This window comes from Cetorhinus maximus, chromosome 29, assembly GCF_964194155.1.
Source record: "Cetorhinus maximus chromosome 29, sCetMax3.hap1.1, whole genome shotgun sequence".
NCBI classification, from domain to species: domain Eukaryota; kingdom Metazoa; phylum Chordata; class Chondrichthyes; order Lamniformes; family Cetorhinidae; genus Cetorhinus; species Cetorhinus maximus.
The window spans coordinates 19,105,250-19,130,453 of NC_135907.1; the positions used below are offsets into that span (position 1 = coordinate 19,105,250).

Here is a 25,204-nt window from a genome sequence, read left to right on the forward strand (position 1 = left end):
TCGAAGGATAAGGGCAGCAGATACATGGGAACACCACCACCTGGAAGTTCCCCTCCAAGTCACTCATCATCCTGACTTGGAAATATATCGCCGTTCCTTAACTGTCACTGGGTCAAAATCCTGGAACTCCCTCCCTAGCAACACCTACACCACATGGACTGCAGCGGTTCAAGAAGGCAGCTCACCACCACCTTCTCAAGAGCAATTAGGGATGGGCAATAAATGCTGGCCTAGCCAGTGACGCTCACATCCTGTAAATTAATAAAAATAAATTTCCTGTGAACAGCACTAACAGCGCTCTGTATCATGAGTGTACCTTCACACGTACTGCTCCAGTAAAGAGAGGAAATACTTTTGAGCCCAGTAATCTGTCGTTCTGGCCCACTAATTTCACAGCGTAACAGAATTGTTATGACGCAGAAGGAGGCCATTCGGCCCATCGTGTCTGCACCGGCTCTCCAAATGAACATTATGACTCAGTGCCATTCTCCTGCCTTGTCCCTGTAACCCTGCACATTGTTTCTATTTAAATAATCATCTAATGTCCTCTTGAATGCCTCGATTGAACCTGCCTCCACCACACTCCCAGGCAGTGCATTCCAGACTCAAACCACTCGCTGTGAAAAAAAAAATTTTCTCACGTCACATTTGTTTCTTTGCAAAGCACTTTAAATCTGTGCCCTCTCGTTCTTGATCCTTTTATGAGCAGGAACAGCTTCTCCCTATCTACTCTGTCCAGCCCCCCCATGATTTTGAGCATCTTTATCAAATCTCCTCTTAGCCTTCTCGTTCCTTCTCCTCTCCTCTTTTGCACTAAAATACCTCCTCACCTGACGAAAGATGTACTCGCCTTACAGGGAGTGAAGCGAAGATTCCAGGGTTAAGCATGTTGCCCTATGAGGAAAGAAAGGGCCTTTGTTGTCTCCAGTTTAGAAGGATGAGAGGTGATCACCAATGAAAGATTTTCTTGAAACTTTCTTGAAGAGCTTGTCAGGGTTGATGCTGAGAGGCTGTGTCTCCTGGCTGGAGAGTCTATAACTCTGGGGCGCGGTCTCAGGATAAGGGGTCAGTCACTTAGGACTGAGATGAGGAGAAACTTCTTCGCCAACAGAGTTGGAATTCTCGACTCCAGAGGGTTCTAGATGCTCGAACGTTGAGTAAATTCAAGACAGAGGTCGATGGAACTCTGGACTCTAAGGGGATCGGGAGGAAAGATTGAGTTGAGGCCGAAGAGCAGCCTTGATCTTACTGACTGGCGAAGCAGGCTCAACAGGCCAAAAGGCCAAAGCCTGCTCCTGTTTCTTATGATCTTATCTGTTCACCAATGCTTTAATTAAAACCAAGTTGGGAACTTAGCTATGGAACGCATTAGAGAGGGCCCTGAAGCCCATTGGGACCCAGTTGTTAATGGGCTCGGGAAATCAAAAACTAGTTTCATCTGTGGCTAACACACTTGCTTCTGAGTTGGAATGTTGCCGGTTCAAATCCCACTTCAGAGACTTAAGCACAAAATCTAGGCTGCTATGGCCAGACTTTGAGACTGTGAATGAGCCCGATAGGCCAGACATGGAGAACATGTTTTGACTCGTGGGGGCGAGACCAGAACTCGGGGTCATCAATATGAGGCAGTCACTTATAAATCCAATGGGGAGTTCGGGAGAAACTTCTTTACCCAGAGAGTGGCGAGAATGTGGAATTCACTACCAAGGGGACGATTGCTTCCTGCAAGGCTATTCAGCTCTCCAGCAGAGTGCCGTCGGATACCATGGCAATGATGCAGCTCATTAATCCTGTACCTTGTGGAAGCATCTGTTTCAAACCAGGGAATCACTCTCGACACCTGAAAGCAGGGCAGCGGCACAGCACTCCCTCGGAGTGTGGCTCATTGCTGCGAGGTTCAGAGTGGAGATTTATTTCTCATTTTATTCATTCACGGGATGTGGGCTTCACTGGCTGGGCCAGCATTTGTTGCCCATCCCTAGTTGCCCTTGAGAAGGTGGTGGTGAGCTGCCTTCTTGAACTGCTGCAGTCCATGTGGCGTAGGTACACCCACAGTGCTGTTGGGAAGGGAGTTCCAGGTATTGGACCCAGCGGCAGCGACAGCGAAAGAAAAAGCTACAAATCAGGACCAACACCTCCCCACATTGTACCTCTGTTGCAGCACAGCCTCCAATGAGACACACAAAAATCCCAACTCCAAGGAATAACATCTTCAGCTGTGCCACGCTGTGTAAGACTGGGCAGGCTTGTCCCTGGCTAGCCCGTCTCAGACACTGTACATGTTTAGTACACATTGGGTAAAAGGGGACAATTCACTGCTGCTCGATGCTATGTGTCTCCTGCGTGCATGGGCATATGCGTAAAATGCGACACCACAACATCTGAGTCGGTGATCATTGAGAGTAGGATGAACTACCCGGGTGATGGAGGAGCCAGTAACACTACAGGAGATAAAAACAGGGCTATACATGAGGCCCAGCTCACCAAATAGTACACAACAACAACAATGTGCATTCGTAAAGCACTTTTAAAGTAGTAAAACGTCCCCCAAGGCACTTAACTGGGATAATTATCAAACAAAATTTGACATCAAAGCAAACCGCTGTTGTAAAATGTTGTGTGTCGTTTGGTAGGTCTCATGAAGAGGTTCTGAGTCTTGTATAGTTTAACAGTAGTGTTTGTTAACTGCTTGTAACTATATATATATATATATATATATATACATATACACACATATATACATATACACAGTATAAGGTCTAAGCTGTCTCTGTGCTTGCCTCTACACACGTCTCTGTCCAAAACAAGACTGCCCTCTAGACTAGGGTCATGTGTTCCTTTACATCACACTGAGGGGGGTAATGTAACCAGTCCCACATTAACCCTTTCTATGCCAGACCCTTATACTACAATCAGGAGGTATTCACACAGGATGATCAGAAACTTGGTCAAAGAGGTAGGTTTTAAGGAGTGCCTAGGGTCCTCAGCCCTAAAATTCCACCTCCCTCCCCCCACCCTAAACCTCTCCGCCTCTCTCCCTCCAGGAAGGGAATTCCAAGTCCAGGTAGCAGAAGGCAAGGCCGCTAATGTTGGAACGATTCAAATTGGGCATGTTCAAAGAGGCCTTGGCGGGTTGAAGGGGCTGGAGGAGATCACAGAGCTAGGGAGGGGGCAAGGGTCAGGGTGGGATTTTTAAAAATCAGGACGAGAATTTTTAAATTTAGATTTTGCCGGACTGGGGATGAGCATGGGGAGTGATGGGTGAATGGGGAATGGCTTGAGAGAGGACATGGACGGCAGTTTTTTTGATGAGTTCATCTCGTACAGATGAGAATGGCCTATATACAAAACACACGTTAGTTTACAATGCCCTGTATAATAATGGTCTATTTGAGACAGTGAGAGGAAAGGGGAGAGAAAAAGAGTTTGAGTTTGAGATGGAGGAGCAGATGGGAGGAGAGATGGTGGAGAGAGAGAGAGGAAAGGCAGGAAAGGACAGAGAAAGGGAAAAGAGGGCAGAGAAAAGGAAGAAGGGAGGAGGGGAGGGTCAAACTAAGAGGAGAGATTGGGGAATAAAGGAGCAAGAGAGGGAGGAGAGAAAGGAGGGGAGAGAGAAGGGGATAAAGGGGGAAGAGAAGAGAGAAGAGGGGAGAAGGAGAGAGGGAGCAGAGAGGGAAAGGAGTGGAGAGAGCAAGGGGGAGGAGAGAGATAGGGAGGAGAGAGAGAAGAGAAGGTTGAGAGGAGATTTGTTAGAGGTATTCAAAATAATGAGGGGTCTGGAGAGAGTAGATGGGGAGAAACTGTTCCCACCGGTGGAAGGATTGAGAACGAGAGGGCATGGATTTAAGATAATTGGCAAAAGAAGCAAAGAAGGGTGAAAGAGAGAGGAGGCAAGATGAGTGAGAGATTGAGGGGAGAGCTGGGAGAGAGAAAGAGGAGAGAGGGGAGAGAGAGAGATTGAGGGGAGACAGGGAAAGAGATCTAGGAGAGGGGGGAGAGAGAGGTCAAGGAGAGATGGAAAGAGAGAGAGATAGAGCGAATGAGACCGGGAGAGAGATCAAGGAGAGATGGGGACAAAGAGAGAGGGGGAGATCAAGGACAGGGGGAGAGAGAGAGACAGACCAGTTGAGGAGAAACTTTTTCACACAGCGAGTGGTTAGGATCTGGAATGCACTGTCTGAGAGTGTGGTGGAGGCAGGTTCAATCGAGGCAGACACAATGGGCTAAATGGCCTCCTTCTGTGCTGTAACAATTCTGTGATCCTGTGTGAGAGAGTCACGAGGGGAGGATGGTTGAGGGGAGTTGAGGGAAGAATCTCAAAGAAGGTGTGGAACCGAAATAAGGGAAATGAATGGGTAGGAGAGCTGGGGAAAGAGTGAGGAGGTAGAGTAAAGAGTGAGAGACAGGGAGAAAGGGAAGATTAGAGAGAAGACTGGAAGATGGGAAGGTGTGAGAGGAACGGAGTGAGAGGGAAAAGAAAGAGGTAGGGAAACAGTAAAAAAAAGGAGAGTGAGAGGGAAAACAGTGGAAGAACAAGAGTGGGAGATTGAGATAGTGATGAGAGAGAGTGAGGGAGCAGAGATTGAGAGAGAGAAATCAGGAGAGGATCAAATGGAGAAAAGGGAGAGGGATGGCTATGCAAAGGAAGGGAGGAGAGCGGGAGAGAGCAAGAAGAGAGAGGGGAGGGGGAGTGTGAGATGGGGAGGGGAGAGTGAGAAGATGGAGGAAAGAGAGAGGGGGAAGTGGAGAGATTGAGGAGAAAGGAGGGGAGACAGATCGAGGAGAGGGTGAAAGAGAGAGGAGGCAAGATGAGTGAGAGATTGAGGGGAGAGCTGGGAGAGAGAAAGAGGAGAGGGGGGAGAGAGAGATCAAGGGGAGACAGGGAAAGAGATCTAGGAGAGGGGGGAGAGAGAGATCAAGGAGAGATGGAAAGAGAGAGAGATAGAGCGAATGAGACAGGGAGAGAGATCAAGGAGAGATGGAGAGAGAGAGATCAAGGAGAGATGGGGACAAAGAGAGAGGGGGAGATCAAGGACAGAGGGAGAGAGAGATTGAGAAGAGAGGGGGAGAGAGAGAGGAGCGGAGAGAAGGGGAGAGAGAGAGATTGAGGAGAGAGGGAGAGAGAGGGTTCCCCACTACTAAAGTTTTACCCTCTTTTCCCCCCTCGCTCTTCCTGCTCTTTCCTCAAGTTTTCTCTACTCTAGTACTCGCTCCATCTCTCTGTCTCTCTCTCTGACTCAATCTCTCACTTTCCCCATCTCTCCTTGATCTTTCTCTCTCCCCATCTCTCAGATCAAGGGCTGTTACATGATGGAACATCCTACACATGCTCAGAATTTGCCATCATCCTGGAGATTGTGGTGAGATCACTGTTTGGTCAAGATATCAGCTCCATCCCAGAAATCTCAGAGTCTGAGGCCTTCACACTTTCAGGAATCTATGGAAACCCTTTATAAGCCAGTGGGTCCCAAACGTTTTCCTGATGTGACTCCATTTTAAGTCTCAGACTTCGTGTGACTCTGAAGTCACCTTGAATGTGGGGGGTGGTGGGGGGGGGGGGGGGGGGTCGAGGCTAGGGGGTTGAGTTGTTCAGTGCTGAGGGGCGGGTTTATTTGTTGATGGGGGGAGGGGAGTTAAAACTGCTGTATTTTGCCCTAAAAAAGAGCAAAGGTTCCATAAGTGGATGTAAAAGATTCCACAGCACTATTTTGCAGAACATTCACAGGAATAGGCTTATTGGAGCATCTTAAAGGGGGAGAGAGAAGCAAAGAGGTTTAGGGCCTTGGCTGCTTAAGGGACAGAGCAAGAAGAGAGGGGGGAGGAGGAGAGAGAGATCGAGGAGAGGGCGAAAGTCTGGGTCGCGGCATGAGCCTTGTTCTACTGTCTCTCTCTGCTGCAGTCTGAGGCCGCCGCACAGGCGTCATCAGCCACGTCCTCTGTGGGTAGCCCTGTCCCCGAGGAACCAACCCTGCAGCCTGACTGGACCCTGAAAGATGTCAGGGATCAGAGGCCTGCTAAGGATGTAGGACTCATGGATGCTCCCTGGGAATCATGCGCAGACCCTGTAGGATGTGTTTGTGGCGGTCGCACACCAGCTGAACATTCAGCGAGTGGAAGCCCTTGCGGTTGACGTAGTTGACTGTTTGTTGCCACGAAGTTCTAAGCACCATGTGAATGCAGTCAATGGCACCCTGCACCTGTGGAAAACCAGAGATCTGTGCAAATTCCAGCGCTCTTGCTTCCTGGCTTTCCTGAAGCACAAAGCTCGGTGCCTTCGCGAATATGGCGTCTGTGACCTCCTGGATACACTTGTGTGTGGAGGCTTGCGAGATCCCTATGGAGCCCTGGAATGAGCCACTGGCTTCAAAATTGAACACCACAGTCACTTTCACAGCCACTGGCAGTGGATGCCCTCCATGTCCCTGTGGCGCCAAATCCTGCAGCAGGCGACATATGTGACCGACCAGTTCCCTAGACAAGCGCAGCCTTCGGTGACGCTGGTTTTCAGTCATCTGCAGGAATGACAGGTGCTGTCTACAGACCCTGAGTCTAGCGCTGTGCCTACGTGTGACGGCTCTCTGAGGATCTTCAGCTGTGTGTGCAGCAGGCCCTGTCGCCTCTTTATCTTGAGGTAACTGTTCCTCCCTTTGCTGAGCCAGGCGCCTCCGCCGCTCTCTTCTCTTTTTTCTCTGGTCTCTGTAAGCCATGAGGCATACCGCTAAATCACCAGGCTCCATGGTCCTGATGTTCTCCTCCTGCAGGATCAAAGAGAGAGACGCATGGGCTAACATGGGTGTACTTAGAACCTCCCCTGGTTAAGTTTCATGGCCCCTTCATGCATGCAGGAGAGTGCTGGCCACCAGTTGGATAGCCAATGTGCAGGGTGCTTCATGGCTGTCCAAAACCCCACCTACCTCCACCCCACTCCACTTGACCAATTGGCAGCAGCTTTTCCCACTGGACTGCATGCTGTGCTCTCAGCTCAGGCACAGACATTTTCCTAACCCGCACTGCAAGGCCGCACTGTTAGCTTGAACCATGGGGGAGACTGGTCCAAACCTGAATAAGGACATTGCAAGAGGCTGTAAGCACCTCCAGCAGTGACTGCACCATGGCCCCTTTCGCAAGGGGATTGTACAACTTGCCCAGTCGGCCAATCGCTCTGCTGCCCCCTAAAACACACATTAATTTGCAGTCTGCACCCGAGGGGTGAAAAGTTCTGGAGCATTTGGTGCCTGTTTCATGCTTTTGCTTTGCTTGAGTGGTCAGAAAAGCTTCAGAGTCCCGACTCCAAACGCGTCAATGGAGTGGCTGCTGAACTGTCTCAGCTGCAGACGAATGCTCACTTTTGACAAGTTTTTCCAAGTGTGTGGCCACTTGCCTCACTCCCCCTCCCCTCCCGCACCCCCCCAGCATGTGCTGGAGTACTTCCTTCAGTCTGTCTGTGCTGCCTTGCCCCCCCGCCCATCCCCCTCGGCCTGACCCACACCGGAGTCCTTGCCCCGGCACCGCACTGAAAGCCAGCCGGGGAAAAGTGACTTGCCTGCGCAACCCCCCTCTGAACCCGCGGATAGGCAGCGCCTCTCCCTCGATGTCTTACAGGCGATGTTCGCGAGCGCTGCGCAAGGTTGTGCGAACTCACCTCCGAGTTCCCCTCGAAGTTCAGGTCATCAGGCGCACGCCTCTTAAAGGCAGTCGTGAAGCTCGTCGTTCTGAAGTCACGCCGACATGGACAGTAAATTTGACACACGGGGATGATTCCAGCGAGCAGGGCTTATAATTAGATGCAAATATATTAAAACGACTTTCCTGATGTGTGGCCCGCCATTGACAGGTGAAGCAGGCGATCGCAAACTGCTTTTGCGACGGCGTCAAACTGATTTTTGGCCTTCTCGCCATATTATCCCTCGATCACCATGACGCCCGACGCCAACGGGGCTGGAAAATTCCGGCTAAGAACTCGGAGCCAAGGCACAAAATATCACATCACTTGATTATATTTCTTTTTAAATGCAGAAAGTTCCGTGAATTGCATTGCTGGGCAGAGCTTGGTCTATCCGTGCATGTGAGACAGACTCCCATTTTTAATCTGGAATCGGGTTACTGGCACATCCCTGCCTCATGCTGCCACCTAGAGACTCGCATATCACACTAACTCATGATCATTACACTTGCACCAGAGCTCACACCACCACGCCCCCCCCACACACACGCACACACACGCATGCACGTACACACACACATACGCACACGCATGCACGTACGCACACGCACACACACACATGCACGTACACACACACACATATGCACTGCACACATGTACACACACACGCACGTACGCACACACATATGCACATGCATGCACATACACACACACACGCATGCACGTACACACATGCACACACACGCATGCACGTACACACACACACCTCACCCTTGCCAGGGTGACCAAATATCCTATGTTTTATTATTCACTAATGGCCCTTATTTTGACTGCCGTCCTGCATCCCAACCTTTTGTCCCGTATTTCTTGGACAGCCTGTGGGAGCCTCAACCAGGGAGTCTCAGCTGAGTGGTTTGAGCAGGACTGCGAAGCTGTGAGCTAGCAGAGAGATGGTAATGCTGTGACTCCACAAGGTTAAGTTGTACTCTCTGGTTGCTTTAAGCCCCCACCCTTTGCCTCAGGCCTCAGCTCTTATGGTTACCATCCCCCTCCCCCCAGTCGCTGTCACCAACATCACCGACCCCACGGGCAGAATTTTATATCCCACGGGCAGGCGCGTACCCGACCCGATCGGGAGTAAAATAGTGTGCGATGACGTCGGGCGAGCGTCCCGATGTCACCGTGCACTCGTGCGATATTTTGGTGGGCGGGCGTGCACGAGAGTCGGCAGAGTGCCCGCCGACAATTAAGAGGCCCGCTGAGGCCATCAAACAAGCAATTAATTTGCATTTCTTGCTGCCCGTCCAACCTTACGGTTGGCGGGTGGGCGAATAGGCCAAGGCGGCCTTTGCATTTTTTAGGAAACCTCATCCACGGGTGGGATGAGGTTTCCGGCGGTAATGAAGGGAGGAATAAAATTTTTAAACATCATTTTTAATACGTCCCTATTCATGTGACTGAGTCACATGGTGGGGACATGTTTCCCTTATTTTTAAAATTGTGCCAGCCGACGTGAATGGGCCCGATCGCGGGCGGTGGTCTGTTTCACAGCCATTCCGGGGCCCGCCCCCCTCGCCCACCCGACGAGGGGAAAATCCTGCCCCATATTCTTATGGTCACCCAGCAACCCCGTCCTGGTCCCACAGTCGAAGCGTCCCCAAGAGTGGGTCACCCTGCTCACGCTTGGACCAGAATTCACCACCACAACCCACACAAGCCGCGCACACTCAGTCGTCTCTCATCTCCACCGAAAGCCCAAAACCTCAGAGTGAATTATTGAGTAAAGGGCATTCTGCCCTCCCATAAGACCATAAGACATAGGAGCAGAAATTAGGCCATTCGGCCCATCGAGTCTGCTCCGCCATTCAATCATGGCTGATAAGCTTCTCAACCCCATTCTCCCGCCTTCTCCCTGTAACCTTTGATCCCCTTACCAAACAAGAACCTATCTATCTCAGAAACCTATCAAGAACCTATCTATCTCCCAACCAATTATCTTGTGATTTGTTCACACCGTCTGTAAAGGAAGACTTGCATTTATGTAGCGCCTTTCATGAATGACCTCAGGATGTCCCAAAGCGCTTTACAGCCAAAGAGGGGTTTTTGAAGTGTCATCACTGTTGTGGAAAATGAAAATTTGCATAGCAAAATCTCTTCGACTCGCAGCCTGACACAGATCATAGAAATCCGTGCACGAGTGTACTGACAAACTCTACACCGTTCTTAATGGCGGGTCCAAATCTGTATCCACTGGACTCGCTGCCAAGCACGATCTCAAAGCCCTGCTTGAAAGCAAGTTACAAAAACGTTTCTTGGGCTTGTGTAAGAGTAATGAACTGCCTTGTGGTGTATATGATAGGATTCGTCCTCAAGCTTCACTGTGTCCACGTGGCTGCCCAAGACACACAAAAGCGATGTCCCATTACACTCTATCTTATCTATGATTGGTTCTGCACAACAGGAATTGGCCAAACGGGTGAGCAAGTTGCTACAACCAATTCTGAGTGAGTATTCCACAGTGAAGGATTCCTTCACTTTCTTGAAGACTATACACAACCCACATATCGAAAACAGTGGTGTCCATGTGCTCATTCGACATTACGAGCCTATTCACTAATGTACCGCTCAAGGAAGCCATAGACAATTGCACCACATCACTGTGTCATGGCAATCTAGATACACCACCATTCTCTGAATCAGTATTCATGAACTTATAAACTCAGCAACTCATGTAGTTGAATTCAGCTTTAATGACACCATGTATGCCCAAATAGATGGTGTTGCCATGGGTTCCCCTCTAGGCCCAGCTCTCATTAACATTTACGCTGGTTTCCATGAGAAACGCATTTGCGATGGAATGATGCCTAACCTCCTACCCTTTGCATATTTCTGACATGTAGATGGTACATTTGCTATATTTGAATCTGTAGCTGCATGTAAGAATTTCCTTATGCACCTTAATGTGCTTCATCCCACACTCGAATTCACCTTTGAAATGGAGCAGTCTAACAAGCTCCCTTCCCTCGACATGCTAGTTGAGAAACCTGCCAAGGGGTTTTCTATTACCATCTACTGCAAGCCCACCTTCATTGGTCAATGTACACATTGGGATTCTTACAGTTCCACACGCTATGACTTTGGTTTCATCAGCAACCTCGTAAATAGGATCTGAGCCATTTGCTCACCGGGCAAGCTTGATGCTGAAATAGAACGGATAATGGCTACCCTGGTCAGGCCATTTCACGCTGTATATCGCACAAACTCTCATGAAGGCCATCACTTTCAGTCCTGAAAAGTGCCCAGTCTACCTCAGATTACCTTGGAAGGGCAAGGTATCTCAAAAATTTGAGCAACAGGTGAAGGCAGCTGTTTCACGCTACTACTATGCAGCAGTAACACGAGTGGTATTCACCACTAACAGGATGCTGCCATCAAGCCTAAAAGACGTTCTACCAACCACAATGAGCAACGTGGCAGTGCCAGTGTGATGCCAGGTATATAGGCCGTATGATTGGCAGATCATATCAAACAGCATATCACTTTGGCTACTCGCAATAGACATACTCAAACCAAACCGTGCTTGCAAAACTCAGAGCATAACGCCTAACGTTGGATGTGATTCTGTGATTGGACAGTACTTGCTGAACATTCCTGAGTGTGCTAAGAACTACACTAACAACCAATTTAAGATTATCAGTCGGGCTCATTATGTGGCTCACTTATGCTTGCTAGAAACTCCATACATTCATATGGAGGAACCTGTGCAACCAGAAAGAACATGCCCAGGCATTGAGCTTCTTTTGAATTAAACAAAAGCATGGGGGACAATAGTTCCCTGGTACATTCGCCATGGCAGCACCTCTACCAATTAACTTGCCAACTAATCAACACCCTTTTCTCATGCAGTATAAATTGTTGTTCCCTTTGAAATTTGGCATTCTTGCATCTGTTCTGATGAGTACAAGATGAAAAGCTTCAACAGCATGTTTCTTTTTTCAGCAAATGCAAATGCTTTCTGTTCAAGGGCCCAGTTGATCAGCAAAGTCATAGAACATATGGTCATAGGTTGGTTAAAGCACAGGTAATTTGGCCCATTGTGTCAGTGCCAGCTCCCTGCATAAGCAATTCGCCTCGTTGCCACTCTCCCCTCCCTCGCCTTTTCCCTGAGTCCTGCAAACATTTCCTCTTCAGATAATGATCCAATTCTCTTCTGAAAACCATGAGGCTAGGTCTCTGATGAACCTCAATGTTTAGACACCAAATCAGACCAACAAGCTTAGGCAAGTACACGGAAAATGGATTACCTCGCACTGTACTTCAAAATACCAAATGACAACAACTCTTCACAGCAGGATCCATTGCACGGAATCACAGAATGGTTACAGCATACAAGGAGGCCATGCGGCCCATCGTGTCTGCACCGGCTCCCCAAACGAGCAATTCACCCAGTGCCGTTCCCCCACCTCCTCCCTGTAACCCTGCACATTCTTCCTTTTCAGATAATAATCCAATTCCCTTTTGAGTGCCCCGATTGAACCTGCCTCCACCACCCTCTCAGGCAGCGCATTCCAGATCCTAACCACTCGCTGCGTGAAAAAGCTTTTCTCATATCACCTTTTTGCTTCTTTTACCAATTACTTTAAATCAGTGCCCTCTCATTCTCGATCCTTTCACGAGTGGGAACAGTTTCTCCCTCTCTACCCTGTCCGGACCCCTCATGATTTTGAATACCTCTATCAAATCTCCTCTCAGCCTTCTCTTCTCCAAGGAAAACAGTCCCAACTTCTCCAATCTATCTTCGTAACTGAAGTTCCTCATTCCTGGAACCATTCTCACGAATCTTTTTTCTGTGCCCTCTCCAAAGCCTTCACACCCTTTCTAAAGTGCGGTGCACTGGACTCGATACTCCAGCTGAGGTCGAACTAGTGTCCTATACAAGTTCAAAATATCGTCCTTGCTCTTGTACTCTATGCCTCTGTTAATGTCATCCCACTGTCTTCCACTTCCTACACAAGAATCGAGAGCCAATCAAACAGCAGGGTCCTTACCTTGGGGCATCGAAACTATCGTAGGAGCCCACTGTGTAGTGTCGGAACAACCGCTTTGCCTTCTCGCTCCGACTCTCTGAAAAAGAAAAAGAATTATTCGCTGAGCAGTTAGAAAGGGAGCAGGGGAGGGCTGAGACAGCCAGGATCTCTGCTCAATGTGGATAGCTCTCTCACCTCTAAGTCACAGGGTTCAAGTCCCACTCCGGGGCTTGAGATCAAAAATCTACACTGACAAGTCCAGTGCAGTACTGAGGGAGTTCTGCACTGTTGGAGGAGCCGTCTTCTGGATGGGACGTTAAACCGAGGGCCCATCTGCTTGCTCAGGTGGATGTAAAAGGTCCCGTGGCCACTATTTCGAAGAAGAGCAGGGGAGTTCTCCCCAGTGCCCTGGTCAATATTTACCCCTCAAATCAACATCAAAGGAAAAGCAGATTGTCTGGTCATAGTTGGTATTGCTGTTTGTGGGAGCTTGCTGTGCGCAAATTGGCTGCCGGATTTCCTACAGTACAACAGTGACTGCCCTTTAAAAAGTATTTCATTGGCTGTAAAGTGCTTTGAAATGTCTGGGGGTTGTGAAAAGCGCTATATAAATGCAAGTCTTTCCTCTTTTCAATGGAATCAGAACTGACATTGCCTAAGTCATCTGGACAGCTGTCAGGTTTCCATGGCTCTGTGCCACACTGGGTGGTGCCAATCTGCCCACAAAGATAATGGGAGACCTCTAATCCTAATCTTCAACAGAAATATATTCATCTCCTTTTTGAAGGACTGTTTTGCTGTTTTGGCCTCCATATTCAAGGAATATACTTGCATAGGAGGCAGAGGTTCACCAAATTGGTCTCTGGGATAAGGGGGTTGTCCTATGATGAGAGGCTGAGTAAATTGGGTTTATATTGTCTGGGCTTTAGAAGAATGAGAGGTGATCTCATTGAAACATCCAAGGTTCTGAAGGGTAGACATTGAGGCTGGCTGCTCGGGGAATCTAAATCACAGGGAGCACAGTCTCAGGAAGGGGCCAATCATTTGGGACTGAGCTGAGGAAAAATTACTTCATTCACAGGGTTGTGACTCTTTGGGATTCTCTACCCCAGAGGGTTGTGGATGCTCCATCGTTGAATACATTTAAGGTCGGGATAAACAGATGTTTGGCCTCTCGGTGAATTCAGGGATATGGGCTGTTGGTGGCAAAGTGCAATTGAAGCCCAAGATCTGCCATGATCGTTTTGAATGGTGGAGCAGGCTCGATGGGCAGTATGGTCTACTCCTCCTCCTATTTCTTGTGTTCTTGTGAAGGGATGAAGATACTCAGTCTCCACTGTGCTTGTAAGGCTTCTTGCTCCACATAGCCACACAGTAAACCACCTCTGGATATTAACGAGAGGGGAGCAAAGAGATTTGTCCATTAGTCTCTGGGCAATCTCAGATCTTCCAAATTCCTCGTGCAATCTGGAACAGAACCCACAGCTGCTGTTCTTTTTATTCATTCACGGGATGTGGGCTTCGCTGGCTAGGTCAGCATTTATTGCCCATTCCTAATTGCCCTTAAGAAGGTGGTGGTGAGCAGCTTTCTTGAACCACTGCAGTCCGTGTGGTGTAGGTACACCCACAGTGCTGTTAGGGAGGGAGTTCCAGATTTTGACCCAGTGACAGTGAAGGAACAGTGATATATTTCCAAGATAGGATGGTGAGTGACTTGGAGGGGAACTTGCAGTTGGTGGTTCAAATCTCTGTGTGTGTCTGTGTGTGCTTGCGTGTGTCTATGTGTGCATGTGTCTGTGTGTGTGTGTGTGTGTGTATACATGTGTGCGTGTGTACATGTGTGCATGTGTGTGTGTGCCTGTACACGTGTGTGTGCACGTGTGTGTGTAAATGTGTGTGTGTCTGTAGATGTGTGTGTGTGTGTGTGTGTGGGGTACATGTATATACGTGTGCACGTGTGTGTGCATATGGGTATGCACGTGCGCGTGTGTGTGTGTGTACATGCGGAACTTAGGAAAGGATTGGATCAGACCTGGCTGTGATGTCCTTCAGAATCAAATACCACTGGCATTCATTATTAATGTTCTTGTTTGACACAAAGCGAAAAGCCAGTGAGGCAGCACGGGTGTATGGAGCCAGCCCTGAGGTGGGACCAATCCCCCCCCAAACAACTAGAGAGAGAAAATAAATTAGTACTGGCTACAGGAAGCTTCAGGGGAACCTGCTCTGAACACCTCCTCCTCCACAGCACCGGGTAATATCCGGCAGTGGGGGTTGGGGTATTTGTTTTACAGAACAACATTTTAAGATAAAACAGAGCTTAAAGAAACTTGAAACTTGGGCTGAAACTGGGTCAGCCAATGAGCTGGAAGCACAGCAAGACTTACAGCAAGCAGTCTATTTTACAGCAAAATCTATTTACTCAGAAGGCAGAGCCTATTTAAACAACACATTTAGCAAACAGGCTACAGAGTCTATTTAAACAGTGCATTACAACAAACAGTCTAATGAGCCTATTTAAACACTGTATTACAGCAAACAGTCTACAGAGTCTGTTTAAACTGCATATAGCAAACAGTCTACAGAGTCTGTTTAAACAGCACGTTACAACAGTCTACTGAGCCTGTATAAACTACATGCAGCAAACAGTCTACAGACTCTGTTTAAAATGCATACAGCAAACAGTTTACAAAGTCTATTAAAACAGCTTACTTCTGTAAAATGATTACAGAGTCTATTTACACAGAGTCACTAAGAATCAGAGGAAACAGAACTCATGACCAAAACTACAGCTACATCTCCCAAGAAATGCAGGGGAATTTCTCCAGAAAAATGCAGTCAATGGAAGGTAGATACAGAATACAAATTCTGTGTGTAAAATCAACCCCAGTCACTTATAGCAGTGGAGTCTTCAGGTGTGACTAATGGTAGGGTGTGATGTGTGTGTTTAATGTTTATGCTTTTTTGTAAAAGGACAGTTAAAAAGATTAATTATATAAAACCCGACAGTAGGGTGTGCTAAGTCCCAGATGTATTGCCCTTTGGTGGAGAATAAGAAATAAAGGAACCTTCTGTTTTTCACACAGGAATCTGGGGTTCAGAAGCAGATAGCTGTGCGTGTGCGTATTCTTAATTGTTAAGAAGTGACAAAACACTTCAAATAGCGATGAGAGTGGGATCATCATTATTAGGGGCTTTAGAGGCTTTTGATGCAGCTACCGATGGACCTTGTAGTTTATGTCGAGCATATGGAACAGTTTTTCATTGCAAATGGGATTGAAGATGAAAAGCAGGCCTCAGTGTTCCTCACAGTCATCGGAATGAGAAATCTCATTCTTTACTGAGAAATCTCATTGCTCCTGAAAAGTAAGCAGATAAAAGCTGTAAAGAGCTGGTGGACGTTTTGAAAAAGCACGTCGGTCCCAGATCAGCAATTATTGCCAAGAGATTCAAGTTTCACTGAAGAGAACAGCATGAGAGCGAGTCACTTTCCCAGCTCCTGGCTGAGTTGAGAAAATTAGCGGAGAATTGTGACTTTAAAAGTTACCTGGAAAAAGAATGCAAAATGGGATTGGTCACAAGCCTGTCAGGAAAGTTTCAAGGAAATTGAGCAAGAGCTCACTTCTGCTGAAGTCCTGGCACATTTGTTGCCTGTCGGCCTGGCTGGTGATGCCTCTGGATATGGTGTTGGAGCTGTCATCTCCCACGCATTTCCTGGTGGCAGTGAAAGGCCCATTGCATACGCCTCACGCACATTGTCCAAGGCAGAACAAAGTTATACCCCAATTGAGAAGGAAGCTCTTGGATTAACCTATGGAGTCAAGAAGTTCCACCAATATTTGTATGGGTGTAAATTCACCTTAATTACAGACCACAAGCCTTTGACCTGCCCGAAGTCACAAACCCCGACACTTGCCACTGCATGCCTACAAAGGTGGGCACTGACCTGATCTGCTTACCAGTACGAACTTACATTTCGCTCGACTGAGAATCATGCAAATGCAGACTCACTTTCCGGACTTCCTGTTATACCACAGCTCCACAACCCGAAGTGAGGTCACTGCTTTCAATGGGAACCAGATAGAAATGTTGCCTGTTAAACAGATCAAATTCGACTTGAAATGCTGCGCTCTCCAAAGTTTACCTGTACACACAGAAGGGTTGGTGTGTACCTCAAGAAGTGACCACTGAGCTTAAACCTTACTACATGAATAGATTTAAACTGACTCTGCAAGACCGTTATTTGTTATGGGGAATCAGAGTTGTTATTCCTCCAAAATTCCAAACACGAGTGTAAGAGGAACTTCACCTCAGTCACATGGGAATCATAAAATTGAAAGCATTGGCTTGTCTACATGTATGGTGGCCACACCTGGAAAAAGACATTGAAGGCATGGTCAGTGATTACCTTCCACACCAAGAAATGAAGTCTTCTCCTGCACCAGCCCCATTACATCCATAGGCTTGGCCTGGCCACCCTTGGCAGAGACTTCATGTGGACTTTGCCAGACCATTTATCGGACATACGTCCTTGATTGTGGTGGATGCCCACACAAAGTGGCCTCATGTTATTCCCATTAAGTCGATTGCTTCAACAAAGACCACTGATTCTCTCCAGAATGTGTTCACAACTTTTGGATTGCCAGAGCAGATTGTGTCTGACATTGGCACACAGTTCACATCATGTGAGTTTCAAACATTCCTGAAAAACAATGGGACCAAGCAGATTCTCATCTCGCCTTCCCACCCATCCTCAAATGGTGAAGTGGAGCGCTTTGTCCAGACATTCAAAACGGCCATAATGAAGGGGAGCACACAAACAGATTGGAAGTTGAAGCTGAAGGACTTTTTGATGTATTGTAACACTCCACGTGCAACAACAGGCGTATCTCCTGCTGAGCTGATATTTGGAAGACGACTGTGGACCAGAATGGATTTGCTGTATCCGGATTTGAAAGGAAAGATTGGTTCAAGGCGACTTGATCAGAAAAGGTCGCATGACACAAGTAAACCAGCTCGTGAGTTTAACCTGGATCAGTCTGTTTGGGTCCGAAGTTATTGTGGGAACCAAAGCGGCTCCTGGGAAGAATCATCAAGCATCGAGGACCACTGATCTATGATGTTGAATCTTCCTGTGGAATCTGGAAGAGACACACTGACCAGATTAGAGAAGCCAAATCCAAGGAACCAAATTTCCAGGGATCTCTAGTCACAGTGGAAGATTTCTGGGAAACATCTGCTCCAGTTGGTGAGACCCGACTGACGAATGCGTAGCGCCTGTAACTGCAACTGTTTAACCTGAACAGAAACAAGTGGAACAGCAGAACCTTCCAATTCTAAGCAAACAAGCCGAGATACCTAAGCCAACACTCCTCTCCAGACCAAAGCGAATCTGCAAACCGCCTGACCGATTTGTTCCTAGCTAAAGGGGGAGGAGATGAGATGAGGTGTTTAATGTTTATGCTTTTTTGTAAAAGAACATTTTGGTGGAAAAGAATTGTTATACAAAACCTGCCAGTAAGGTTTGCTAAACCCCGGATGTATTGCCCTCTGGTGGAGAATAAGAACTAAAGGAACCTTCTGTTTTTCACACAGGAAGATGGAGTTCAGAAGCAGATGGCTGTGCGTGTATTCTTAATTGTTAAGAAGATACAAAACACTTCATAGGTAAAATAGCCACTCAGATCCATTCTGGCTGGGTATAATGTGTCACTATATACAGCTTAGAATGAGACATTTAACACTCTGGGAGCAGGACTTTGCTGGTTGGGTTGCAGTCCCGCTGTCAGGCTCAATTCCAGACCGGGAACACGGAAATGCCAGGACATTGCTCGCAATCTTCCCGGAGGTAGCCAATTAAGAAGCTGCCTCAGGGGTCTGTTCAATTAAGGCAGGGTGACCAGGGAAACAGGAGGCCCAATCACAGGGCTCACCACAATGTAAGGCCAGTGGAAGACGTGGGTGCAGCTAAGGCGGGTAAGAGACTACGAGGGCACCTCAACCCCGAGCCACCCCGAGTTCCCTGCAGAGAAGGCAACAAATTAAGAGGCCCGCAGTGGGTGGGGCCATTGGGTGGAGGAGAAACCCCTCCGCAGCAGTGGTGATGGTTGAGGCTATGGCCTCTGAACTCCGCGGCCTCACCATGAAGCCTTCAGCTCCAATGGCCACCCACACTGTCCTTTAGGGGGAGGAAATCTGCCATTCTTACCCGGTCTGCCCTACATGTAACTCCAGACCCACAGCAATGCGGCTGACTCTTAAATGCCCTCTGACCAAGGGCAATTAGGGATGGGCAATAAATGGCCTAGCAAGCGATGCCCACATCCCACGAACGAATAAAAAAAGACTCAGTGGGGGGGTGGAGGATCTGTTGGTAGGGAAATACCCACATCAAAATGGCCACGAGATGGGGCCCTAATTAACCGCCATGGAGCGGGCAGCCGGCCCTGGTCCCAGGTCATCCCCTGGGAAAATCCCCGGGGGGTGGGAATGCGTTAGGGAACTGTCCAGGCACGGCTCCTTCCATTTTCCCAGCCCCCCCTCTCTCCACCTCCGACGGACCGGAAACCGTCCCCCTGACCGTGATCGGCCTCCGGCCGCGAGGTCACGCTGGCCGGCCGATTAACGGAGAAGGGCTCAGCGCTGGCTGCAGGGGGCAGGAAGAGGGCGGGGGGGGTCGATGTCACCGCGGTGCAGGTGGGCGCTTCCACTGAGCTCCCTGTTTTAATTTTAAATCCTAACGGAGATTTCATCCCACCCCTTGGATAAGTTTGATCAAGAATGTAAAGTCCGCCTGGCCGATTGGCCCCGTCCGGCAGCCGTAAGGCTGGACGGGCCGCGAGAAATTGTTTACAATTGGGCCTTACGAGTGAGCTCAATTGCCAGCTGGCGCTCTTCCAGCTTTTCCGGGTGTGCAATGACGTCAGGATGCTCACCCACTCGGGTCGGGAGCGCGCCCGCCTGCAGGGCGTAAAGTTCTGGCCCTCGATCTCCACAGGGCCCAGGGAAAATTCTGTCCCCGGCCTCTGTCAATTTCTAACATGGCCACTGGGTGGCACTCCACAACCAGGAAAAGGTAAAGCTACAGACCACAGGCAGGAAGTCAAAGTGACTTTCGCATCATCTTCTCTTCAAACTTTCCCCAGCCTTTTCATTGTCCCTTTTTCTTTCAGTTAGTCCACTGGGTTTTTTTTTTTGTGGTTTACATTCACACGTTGGAGAAGACAAGAGCGCACGATGGAGGTCTGGCTATCCCAGCATTCAAAGCTGCAGTGCAAGTCCTCTATTTAAAATTTCATACAACACAATATTATCCCCCCACCGGTCCCCACCCCCGCCGTTAAAGAGGGGGCTTCCGATATCAGCAGAAATATTGAGTTAGCTGTACCTCCACATTCTCCAGTATTGTCTACACTGCACTGGGATGGGGCAGTTTAGGGGAAGGAAAGCTGTCTGTCAGAGACCCTGTCACTCTGACTGAACTATGAGCAGGTTCTGGTCGCCAAGCTTAGGAAGGATGTATTGGTCTTGGAGAGAATGCACTTTCGATTTACTAGATTGATACCTGGACTCCAAGGATTCAAGTACAAGGAGAGCTGACAGAAACCTGGAATGTGTCACCTGGAATTCAGGTGGTTGAGGGGTGATTTGGGTGAAGTTTCCAAGACATTAGGAGGAGTAGGTAGGAGGGATCACAAAAATCTATTCCTGCTCTTTGCAGAGTCTAGGACAGGGGGTGCAGTCTAAAAATTAGATCTTTCAAGAGTGAGATTAAGAAATACTTCTGCACAAAAGGTGGTAAAAGCTTAGAACTCTCTTCCGCTAATGGCAATTGATGCTAGGTCAATCGTTAATTTTAAATTGGATAGATTTTTGTTAACCAAAGATGTTGAGGGATATGATGCAAAGCTGTGTGTATGGAGTTAGGTCGTAGATCAGTCATCATCGCATTGGGTGGTGGAACTGGCTCGAGAGGCTGAATGGCCTCCTCCTGTTCTTGTGTAACAGGTTCGAGGGGCTGAATGGCCTCTGCCTGCTCCTGTATAACAGGTTCGGGGGGCTGAATGGCCTCCCACTCCTGTGTAACAGGCTCGAGGAGCTGAATGTCCTCCTCCTGTTCCTGTATAACAGGCTCGAGAGGCTGAATGGCCTCTGCCTGCTCCTGTGTAACAGGCTCGAGGGGGCTGAATGGCCTCCACCTGTTCCCATGTAACAGGCTTGAGGGGCTTAATGGCCTCCTCCTGTTCCTATACAACAGGCTCGAGGGGCTGAATGGCCTCCCACTCCTGTGTAACAGGCTCGAGGGGCTGAATGGCCTCCTCCTGTTACTGTGTTGCTTCCCTTATATTTCAGTCTACTAGGAGGCCATTTGGTCCATCTTCTCCGAATAATCCCGAACGATTGTCCGATGTCTGAATTCTCCCTCTGCTTCAGATATTTATTTCCAATGTTTCCTGGGTGATCTGAGGGCAGTTGCTGTTTTCCATTCTCTCAGGCCACTGCAACGGTTTCATCAAAACTGCACAAGGTTTCGGCATAAATCTATCCAAGAGTCATGACAAAGTCCTTTCTGTTCTGGCAGCCTCTCTGTTTGCATCACCCATCAAAATACTCCCTGACCGTCAGTAATTTATCGCTGGTTAATGCTTTTGTACTGTTTCTGGGAGATGTGAGATAACAACAATGTGCATTTGTAAATCGCCTTTAATAGCATAGAAATTTCAAGGCACTTCACAGCAGCCACATCAAACAAGATTTGACACCGAGCCATGTGAAGCTGAATTAGGGGGTGACTTACATGACTGGACAAACAGGTCAGTTTTAAGGAGAGCTATAAAAATGGGGAGACAAACGCGGATAGGTTTAGAGAAGGAATTCCAGAGCTTAGTGCCTATGCAGGTGAAAGCATCTGTGGGGCGTTCTGACAAGCACGTACACCAAACACCAAGGCTGCAGTGATAAAAATCAGAGACAATAAGCACAGGTACATCTCTCCAGTTTCAAACCGGAAACACTCCCCATTGAAAACTTTACAATCTTTCTCCATTTGACCAAAACTCTGGTCATAGCCAATCTCAACTTTCATCAGTGTCAGCTTGGCTCATTTTGTCTTCTTGACTTGTCTTGAGTCAGCTGTTGCTGTGTTCAAGGACCCGTGGTAAAGTGAGGTGCCCTGTCCCTTTAAGAGAATGCAAGTGTACTGGTCAAGTGACAGCACTGACGAATCGTTGTACAGCATGAGCAACAGGGAAAGGTAAGCCTAGTTCAGGAGGTTTCTGAGTGAGCACGTATGATCTGGTGCTCTGCCCGATGTCACATTAAACCATCACTGTTTATTCTTACATCAGTCTCTCCCCATTATTGGTTGCGAGTAGCAATTGAGGAGAACATAGGAAGGTGTGCAGTTAAGAGTTCGGTTGGCCCACAAACTCATTTACCCAAGACATAAAAGTGGCGACGAGGATAAAGAACAAAATAAAATAAATTTCAAGACGGGTGAGCAAAGGACTGGAAAGAGCATCTGTACTTATCTTATAAAATAGGCGACAGTCGGCAATCGGAGCAGAAAGCAGTGCTGCAGTTTAAAATTTAAATAAACCCCCTGCAGAATCGCGATTGTGGGGATCCCGCCAAAACTCAAAAAGAGCGCGAAACCCAGCAAAGAAAAGCCGACAGCTGCAGAGACAGAGTTAAAAAAAGGTGACTGCTCTTAAAGTGGCAATGCATTTAAAAGGGTAAATACATGAAAAATGGTTATGGGCAGAAAGAATAAGAGATCCCAGAGAGAGCGCGGCTCTGCGGTAAGCCAAACACCTAAATTCGTCACGACCTGGAAAGCCTATTGGAAGTTCAGTCCCCTTGCAGCCGTTCACGGTGCCGCAGTTCGGGAGTGTCGCTCCATTCGACCCCATTTCAGATGACTGGCCTCAGTATGTCGAACAGCTAGCATTCTTTTTTACTGCTAACAACATCGCGGGGGAGGAGAAGAAGAGGGCAATTCTTTTATGCTCATGCGGGAGCAAAACACACAGGCTGATCCACAGCCTTACGTCACCTAGCGTCCCAGACTCAAAGACTTTCAACGAGTTAATAAAAATTGTACAGAGCCACCTGAGACCAAAGTCCTCAGTTACTATGCAGCGCTCCGAGTTCAATTCAAGGAACAGGCTTCCGGAGGAGACAATAGCTGACTATGTGGCCGTTTTAAAGGCATTGACTGAGCATTGCGAATTCGGAACGTCCATTAGTGATATGTTGAGAGACCGGCTGATATGCGGGATTGGAGATGATCCTATCCAAAGGCATTTGCTAGCCGAACCTAGTCTAGATTTCAATAAGACATTAGAATTAGCTACCAGGATGGAGAGTGCTGTTAGAAATTCTGAAGTTATAAAAGAGACACAAAATGGCGCCGTCCATCTGGTCGAGCAGGAACAATCCGGCAACAAAAGGCACAAAAACTTCGGACTCCACAGAAAGGCAGGAAACGGTGTCTAGCTCCAGACCATTGAAAAACAATGGTACTGCAGTGAAAACCCACAAAATGAATGAGAGAAATACGTCCAGGCATCCAGTGAGCGAACGACAACTCAAACAAGTCGAGTGTTTTTTCTGCCACCGCTATGACACTGCAGAGAAAGGCTGAAACAACACTATAAAGGCAGGAGGAAACATCGTGCAATGTGCCTCATGGAAGAGCCAGAAGAAATAGAATCAGACATCCATTCGTTATATAACCTCAAAGCACGTAGAGCCGAGCCAATCCAAATAGCTATAATGATCAATGGACAACCCATCAAGATCAAAGTAGATACAGGAGCATTGATGTCCGTCATTGGAGACCATACATTTAAATATCTGAGTAAAGGAACCCATCCTTTGACGTTAGAAGTTTCGGACACAAAGCCGAGGACATAAACGGGTGAAGAAATAAGACTGAAAGGGTTAAGTCAAGTCCCGGTGATGTATGCAGATCAATCTGAAAGGTTGCCCTTGGTAGCTGGAGAGGGCCCTGGCTTAATAGGCCGCAACTGGCTAGAAAAGATTAAATTGAAATGAGCGGAAATTTTTCAAATTACAACGAAAGGCTTACAGGAATTGTTGCAACGATGAGTTAGGAAGGGTTCGAGGGCTACAGGCCAGAATCGGTGTAGATCCAAATGCAACCCCCAGATTTACAAGAGCCAGACCAGACCCTTATGCTCTATGGGACAAGGCTGAAGCCAAACTGGACAGACTGGAAAAACTGGGCATCCTACAACCAGTGCAATTTTCTGAGCGGGCGACACCCATTGTACCCGAACTGAAGCCGGACTAATGCGTGCGTTTATGTGTGACTATAAGCTAACTGTCAATAAAGTGGCCAAACCCGATAGACACCCGATACCCAAGATTGAGGAATTGTATTTGAAGTTGGAAGGGGGCACTGCATATTCAAAATTAGACATGAGCCATGCCTACCAGCAGGTAGAGTTGGAAAAGGACTCTAGGGAATTCGTCACCATTAATACGCACCGAGGATTCTATCAATACACACGTCTACCCTTTGGTAGTGTGCTATCTTCCAAAGAACGATGGAAAACTTGCTCCAAGGGTTGCCCCATGTTATTGTTTACTTGGATGACGTATTGGTCACGGAAGTTGTTCACCGACGATGAACACTTAGCAACTTCGCACAAGCAGGGAGTACGTTTAAAACAAGAGAAGTGTCTGTTCCAAGCTAAGGAGGTAGTTTACTTGGGCCACAAGGTTGATGCGCAGGGCCTGCATCCTGTGGAAGAAAAAGTCCAAGCCATTCGCAAGGCACCTGCCCCATGAAATACCACAGAGCTTGAGGCTCCTTGGTAAACGACTACGGCCGATTCCTCCCAAACCTCTCGGCTGTGCTGGCCCCATTGTACAGCCTGCTTAAGAAGAACCAGAGATGGAGTTGACAAGCCCCGCACCAGGATGCCTTCCTGAAAGTGAAGCGATTAAGATCGTTGGTCTTGTTGGTCCACTTTGACCCCAAGAAGGAATTCATTTTAACATGTGACACGTCCCCTAATGGGATAGGAGCTGCCCTTTCACATCTGATGGCGGGTGGCTCCTAGCGACTCATTGGTTATACATCTCGCACACTCAGTGTCGCAGAGCAACGATTTCTCAAACTGAGAAAGAGGGCTTATCTATTGTGTTCGGCATCAGGAAGTTTCATGAATATCTCAACTGTCGCCATTTCGATATTATAACCGACCACGAGCCCCTACTGGGATTATTTGGAGAAGATAAAGCGATACCCTTATCGCATCAGCTCACATCCAGAGATGGGCACTAAAATTAGCCGCCTACGAGTTCACCGTTCGGGAACTCCAATCACACAGGCCGACGCACTAAGCCGCCTTCCCCTGTCAGCTAATAACAGGGAGGCTCCAATTTCCCAGGAACTGGTCCTAGTGCTAAATTTTCTGGATTCCTCCCCTGTTCAGACCAGACAAATCTCTGAGTGGACAAACCGGGACCCGCTATTGTCTAC

At 48.1% G+C, this 25,204-nt stretch overlaps 2 protein-coding genes across 2 annotated transcripts in view; both read right to left on the reverse strand.

Annotated features, from left to right (window-relative positions):
• Window positions 1-25,204, reverse strand: part of LOC144669369 (serine/arginine-rich splicing factor 3-like) — a 388,848-nt gene that overhangs the window by 358,632 nt on the left and 5,012 nt on the right. The gene's annotated exons all lie outside the window — the stretch shown is intronic.
• Window positions 1-25,204, reverse strand: part of LOC144669342 (SH3 and multiple ankyrin repeat domains protein 1-like) — a 212,871-nt gene that overhangs the window by 95,451 nt on the left and 92,216 nt on the right. The window contains exon 13 of the mRNA XM_078531705.1: window positions 12,712-12,787. Within this exon, the coding sequence (XP_078387831.1) occupies window positions 12,712-12,787 (76 nt within the window). The remainder of the gene's footprint in view (window positions 1-12,711; window positions 12,788-25,204) is intronic.